Source organism: Barbus barbus (genome assembly GCF_936440315.1).
Source record: "Barbus barbus genome assembly, chromosome: 20".
In the NCBI taxonomy this organism is placed as follows: Eukaryota; Metazoa; Chordata; class Actinopteri; order Cypriniformes; family Cyprinidae; genus Barbus; species Barbus barbus.
This window is the reverse complement of record NC_136748.1, coordinates 24093646-24101033: the sequence shown is the minus strand read 5'-3', so window position 1 is coordinate 24101033 and position 7388 is coordinate 24093646. Positions and strand designations below refer to the sequence as shown.

The 7388-nt window shown below is 35.4% G+C and overlaps 1 protein-coding gene across 1 annotated transcript; it reads left to right on the top strand.

Annotated features, from left to right (window-relative positions):
• On the top strand, positions 1-7028 carry LOC306886755 (ras-related GTP-binding protein D-like; the record flags this gene model as incomplete). Its single annotated transcript, XM_079444068.1, has 6 exons — positions 1-55; positions 212-264; positions 341-451; positions 3026-3168; positions 5181-5347; positions 6877-7028. The coding sequence occupies 6 exons, from the start codon at positions 1-3 to the stop codon at positions 7026-7028; spliced, it is 681 nt and encodes a 226-aa protein (XP_079300194.1).
• Between the last annotated feature and the right edge of the window lie 360 nt (positions 7029-7388).

Sequence of the window (7388 nt, the reverse complement as noted above, 5' to 3'; positions counted from 1 at the left end):
ATGCTGGTTGATAATCTCAACCAGAGACCGCGGTTCGAATCCCGCTTGGAGCAAGGTGAAGTAGAACCGGTTACACTAGCAGTTTGTTTGAATGCTAAGTTTGGTTTACCATTAACCAAATATGGCTTACTTATGGTGATTTATGATTCTCAAGCAGTGTTTCTGTGTTTGGCTGTTGTTTTGTACAGTGCTGGGCTTGCACTGTACAAATGATACAATGATGATCTAGCCGATGCTGGTTTAGAAAGAATACACTTAAGGTTGGTGTCATAACAGATAATATGTGGCATTTTTGAAAACATTAGATTTTGGATCTGTGATGTGAAATGTATTATTTCTTTACTTGACAAGCATCTATGATCATTCAATCTTTGAGGCCTTCAGTAAAGTTGTGCAGAAACTCATCCCTCAACTTCCCACCCTTGAGAATCTGCTCAATATTTTCATATCTGTCAGTAAACATCTTTTAGTTCACTGTGTGGCCCATGCACCTCTTTATACCTTGGTTTCTCATATTTTCAGCATGGATAACCAAAGTGAATCTCTGATCAGTACTTAGTGTTGAATTAATTGTGTTCTTGCTCAATGACTGATCATTTAGAACTTAGTGATTTCTAGTAATGCTGGATACACACTAAAAGATCTTCAAAATGTGAGAGACCACAAACATGAGGACAAAAAAATCTTAGATTTAACCAGTTTGCTCCTATAGTGTGTGGTGTGCCGCGATGTGACCAAGACAGCACACCACACACCAACAGATTTTCAACCAGAGTAACCCGACTGTGAACACGGGAAATCTCGCAAAATCTCTGGAGACTTGAGAATAAACAAGTTTTTTTTTAGTTTTTTTTATTGCAATTTTAGAACAAAGAACATACAAGGGCAATAACATATAAATTACATTAAATACAAAAAAAAAGGAAAAGCAATAAGAAAATGACATTTCCTTAAACAAGTAATTACATATTATTCAAAGAATAGATTTAAGGCTTTAAAGTAATGGCAAAGTCCCAGTCTTTGGTAATGGCAGGAAGAAATTGCAATGATGGTGTCCAAATCCTTTTGGGCTGCACCATGACTGCGTTTGCTATGCTTCCGTCTTCTGTCAGCTCGCTTTCTGATTGGATATTGTTTTGTTTCACGTGATAATCTCAACATCATACACGCGTTTGTCCACGGGGTTCCCCCCACACATCAGGATTTCTGATTGTAATATTGTAATTGTTGAATATTTACGATTCGTGATTGGGGCACCTCCGACGTTCTTCAGAACAGATTCAGTCACTCTTAACACACCTGACACCACAGGAAAATCTGATAAAATAATCTTTATATAAAAAGACAAGATTATTTAAGATAATCGGGACATTACCCAGGATTGTCGGAAGGGGAGAAATCGGCCCAAAATCAGCCCGATTATCATGTGGTGTGTACCCAGCATAATTCATACATTTTTGAGCTGAGGTAGTGAGACTTATGATTAATTAAGATGTCATGGGTTGCAATCGATGATGCATGAAAAGTTCTCCTTAGAATTAGAGTGGTACAGTAATTCTGGATAACTTTTTAAGTTTTCACTATCATGCAAGAACATGTTAAAATAATGTTTTTTTTGGTTATTTATTTTCATGAAAACATGCAAAACCAGAAAGCATAATTTTCTGTCTGTTAAGAATTATATCTGGTCACATTCAGCCATTAGCATAGGTACATTAGCACTGGCCTGTGATTTGCGCTTGCAGTGAGGTTAATGGAAATAATATTCCTACAAACATGATGATCACAAAACCCATTATTATTTATTATGATCTCTCTCAGACATAATATAATTTTATGATACTCATGTTTTATTTTAATGTTGATCTGGAAAGCAATTACAACTAGCAGAATAACAAATACTTCTGAATTTTTTTTTTACATTAGCCAGCGGGTGGCAGCAGAGGGTAAAAGACTGATACATGAGTACAATAACTGAGCACTTTATAGATTTGATATTATGAAGATTGAAGTCTCTTAACCATCTGCCTTTCAATGCAATGTGATTTTAATCAGTTTTCATGCATTATCTGATTTCACAGATTGATGCAGATTTACCTTTGATCTGTGTCCCTATACTGTAAATATATTTAGATAAATGTAAGATTTAAAAAAAAAGAAAGAAATACTTTTATTCAGTAAGGACCCATTCAATTGATCAAAAGTGACAGTAAATACCATTATAATGTTACAAAATATTTCTATTTCAAATAAATGCTGTTCTTCGGAACTTTCTATTCATCAAAGAATCCTAAAAAAGTCTATCGTGGTTTCCATAAAAATATTAAGCAGTTTTCACTGTTCTCACTATTTTTAACATTGAGAATAATAAGAAATGTTTCTTGAGCGCCAAATCAAGATATTATGATTTCTGAAGGATCATGTAACACTGAAGACTGCAGTAATGATGCTGAAAATTCACCTCTTCCATCACAGGAAAAAATATATTAAAATAGTTAATAAATTAAAACAGTTATTTCCAGTTGTAATAATATTTCACAATATTATTGTTTTTACTCATAAATGCAAATAAATGCAGCCTTGGTGAGCATAAGAGACTTCTTTCAAAACCATTAAAAAACGTTTTAATGGTAGTTTACTGTATATATTCACATGTGTGTTGTATATATTCAAATAATTGTATTTTTTGTCATTTAGCTTCTGCTAAATGAATAAATGTAAAATATATTTTAAAATAACAAATATTATTGAATATAATTGCAATTTAAAACTTTTTTATTGTTATGATTTAAAAAAAGCAGTCAAAAAAAGTCACATAGGAAGAGTCACATTACTTGGGAAGAGGCTTTCAACAGCTTTTATAGAATTAGATGCATTTTCTAACAACAGTACTTGCAATGCAGTTGATTACTTGGTTGCGCAATTCATTTCCACTTCAAAGTGTTCTTAGATATGATGTCCTGTTCCGCTGCGTTTCTTAAGAATAAAAGCTGACCCCTAACCCCGTCCTGTGCTCTCATTGCAGAATTCAGGGATTGAAAAGGCTTTTCTCTTTGATGTGGTCAGTAAGATTTACATAGCAACCGACAGCAGCCCGGTGGATATGCAGACCTATGAATTGTGTTGTGACATGATAGATGTGGTTATCGACATCTCATGTATCTATGGGTGAGTGATACCGAGTGACAATCCATCCAGTCACATTACGCTACAGAACATGCTCTTATCCCACTGACATGAAGCAGCATGGCAAGTCTTGCATCTTCTCCCACTATAATTCTTTTGTGCCATACATCCAAAAAAATACACAATAAAATGCAACACTCCACATTCGACCACCTTGTTTCCCTATAGCCACTGTTGGCTGGGATTTAATCTTTTGTGGATTAATTGCATATAATTTGGGGATGTGTAAACACTGGCTGTAAACATTGGAAGGGCAGAGTGTGGCACCTCTAGCACCATTGACCCAATTTGTCCTGTAATTTGACGGGACACAGCGGTCTGGGTAGGTACAGCAACGCAGGCCTGACCCGGGGCCCCACATATGTCGGTTTGCGGTGGCCTGCAAGAGCAGATGGGACACCTCATCACTTTCTGATGAATAGGAGAGTAGGCAGGACAGTTAACCCTGCGAAATTGTAGCCTCAGTCTGTAACTGAGAGGACTCTAATAGTTCACACAAAAAATTATATTTCCTGATTATTTGCTCACCTCCAAGCCACCCAAAATTCTATTTTTCAGCCAAGTGAAGTAAAGTGAAGGTTTTGGAAGAAAGCATTTCAGAATTTTTCTACATCTAATGCAAGTGAACGGCTCAACGTAGACCATTTTTATGGTTAAAACTCCATATTTAGGCAGCAGAATGATGTACATGAATGATGGAGGAGGATGACATGCCAGCACAAACCTCAGAAGCTAGAATACACACATGCATGGATAATTTTAAACAACAAACTGACACTATTATACAGCAGCAACTATTCGACTTTTGAGAAGGCCATTATTTGTCAGCTGGGGTTGTGTTGATTACTTTGAAGCTGCCTGAATATGGATTTTGGACCATCGAAAATGGTCTGCAACTCCTTCTCTTCTTCTCCTTCAACTTCAAAATTGTCCAACATAGTTGTTTTGGACTGCTTTACAGTGTGAAGATTGACATATAATCTTTGCAGGTTCATCTTAAACTGAGCTGGACCAAGACGAACATTTGTAGTTAAAAAGTATGACATTTATTTATGTATGTATGTAAGTATGTTTTTTTAGTTTTTTTTTATATTATTTTATGGAAATGACAATGTTTTACTAGAGAAGACATTTATTTTTCATGTAGATTATTTGCTGTCTAAATATGGATTTTGGACCGTTCAAAAATGGTCTACAATGAGCCATGTTCACTTGCATTAGATGGAGAAAAATGCTGGAATGTTTTCCTCCAAAACCTTAACTCTGAAGAAAGAAAGTTATACACATCTTGAATGGCTTGGGGGTAAATAATCATAAAAATGTTCATTTTCGGGTGAACTATTCCTGTAAGCCATAAGATGGTCATGTCAGTTCAGCCCATTTCGGCTTGACAGCTTGTGCATTAATTTGTAGTATATGACTTTTATTTAGATTTGGCGAGCTGCTGTGGAATTAATTTCCGCAAGCCTTGTTTGTAACTCATTGAAATTAATAAGTCGATTATTTGTTCGCTATTCATCATATTGACATTGATTCATGTTCTCCGTTTCAGGAAGCTCCAAATTACATGCTTTATGTCGCCTCAATTTGTTCATCATCATTTCCGTACTTTCTTTTTTGTGTGAAAATATTTATATATTTGTAACATCCATGCATAATAGCATACATTTGTTTGGTTATAAAAGCAGGGGATTATGACAGGGCATCTGTTCATTTTGATAATTATGATATGAATCAACATCTGTTCCTCACTGCACAATTTTTCAGCTGTATGCAGTCTGTTCTTAAGCTGAATTGGGAAAGTGTCTTCCTGATGGAGCAGTAATACACGCTGCTCTGTGTCCTCAGAGGAAGCCGCCCATCAGGGACATGTTCATTATGTGCATTCATCATACAAATTGAAGGACAAGTGCAAGAAAAATAGAATGAGATATCTCTGGAACTGCAGAGATCAGGGAAGACATGATAAGAGATGGTTGTGCTTTGTTTTATAGTTGTTATTTTTCATATCGGTTGACTGGAGATGAGGCAGGAGCTCCGTATGATAAAGAATCCATGGCCATAATCCACTTGAACAACACTACGGTCATGTACTTAAAAGAGGTCACCAAATTTCTTGCCCTGGTGTGTTTCCTCACAGAAGAGAGTTTTGAGAGGAAAGGTGAGCTTTCTGGACATCATGCAAACGTGTTCGGTGTGATGTTATTGTTTATATCGGCTTGTTGTCACATGAAGAAGTAGTCTCAAGGGATGCTTAGAGTCTCAGTAACATGAGTCAATTATTAAAGTCCAATTATAAAACAGCTGTTTTCTCTAGCAACCTTTTTGTATGTTGGTTTCCATCATCTAGATTTGAAATTAGTTTGTTTAATATTTTATATACAACTGTTCAAAAGTTTGGAGTTGGAAAGTTTTTAAAAATTTTATTATTAATACTTTCACTCAGTAAGGATGCATTAATTTGATCAAAACAGGCAGTTAAGACATTGTTACAAAAAATACTATTTCAAATAAATGCTCTTTTTTCATCAAAGAATCCTGAAAAATTTATCACTGTTAGGGTTTTCAACACTGAATAATACATAATAAATATTTATTGAGCAGCAAATCAGCTTATTAGAATGATTTCTGAAGGATCATGTGACACTGAAGACTGGAGTAATGATGCTGGAAATTCAGCTTTGTCATCAGAAATAAAATGCATTTTAAAATATATTAAAATTAACCCCCAAATTTTAAACAGTTGTGTAAATGCATGTGTGTTTAATGGAGTAAATATTTTTTCCTTGGCAATTGCTTTTTGTAGCCAACACTTTAAGGTTTATTCCTTTTCAGAAATTGACTGAACTGTATGACAGCTATAACATTAACTATACTTTTTAATGCTCTGCCAATATTCTGTTAGAAACTGCACTGGTGACAGTTTCAAAAGATAAAAGAAAGCTAAAATTAGAAAAAAAATGCATGCCGCAAAATGTTTATTAACTATTAACAATTCCCACTAGTAATCCTCATGCAGCACATACGGATTCAATAGGGACTACAATAAAGACCTAAAGATCAGCTTTTGCCCACAAGCTGTTTTTCACAATTACTGCTACACTACATTTGTCTTAAATCAGTCAGAAAAGAACCTGCTGGTGTAAAGCGGCACTCACATGAGAGAATAGGATAATTAATGGAATCTTTGGGAGGCTAATGAAGATTGAATATTCATGCTAGGAATTACTAAAGGGGTTAGGGAGAGTATCATGAGCAATCATGTTAGTAAGCGGGGGAAAAAGGCCATTTATAAAGGCATAGATTTGCACTGGCTTCTTGCATGACATAAATGTTCTGCATCATGAAGTAATATATATTTTATTACATTTTTTCACACTATATGTAACTGAACTTATCAAAACTTTAACTCCATTATAAAAAGGTAAATCGCTAGGGAAGCTGGTTCTTTTTTCTGTTCAAACTGAATATTTATGTTTTACGTCTAGCTTTCAAAGTATATCTGTATGTAGGTGTTAGTAAATGTTTTATGTAGATTTCTTTTCTTTCTCTGGATCAAAGCTAAATTACATATCTTGTTATGTGTGTCATAATCTTAATTCAAAGTGCATTTATGCAGTGATCCAAATTGGGAATGGGTCAAACTACTTTCCTGCCGCAGGCTAATTACACTTGTCTTTGCTCACGCAGGACTTATCGACTACAATTTCCACTGTTTCAAGAAAGCCATAGAGGAGGTGTTCGACATGCGCTTGAAAGTGCAGAGGAATCGGAAGCTTCTGAGCCAGAGGAGGTGGAGCAGGCAGACCGTGCCAAATGGGACTCAGGTGCATCCTCATTGAAGAGTATTGAAAGATCCCTGGTCTGTGACAGTGACTCCAGAGTGAAGGATTCACACAGACTTTGCTTGTGCTTTGAATCTTCTTCAGGGCCAGTTGCTGCTCTTCAGCAATCCAAAATGGCGATATAGATTCTGTTGTGCATTAAATATCTTGCACGGCTAACTTAGCTCAGTCCATGGAAAGTTGTAACGTAAGCAAATCTTTTGTTGTTTTCAATAATATTTTTTACTCAAAATCAATCAACTGTACTTGAGTTTCTCACAAAATACATGGTAAAAGCCATTTCCAAAGTCACAAGTGCAAGATCATACAGTGCTTTTGTCGCATTTTTACAGTAATTTAAAGTGATTTTTTAAATTA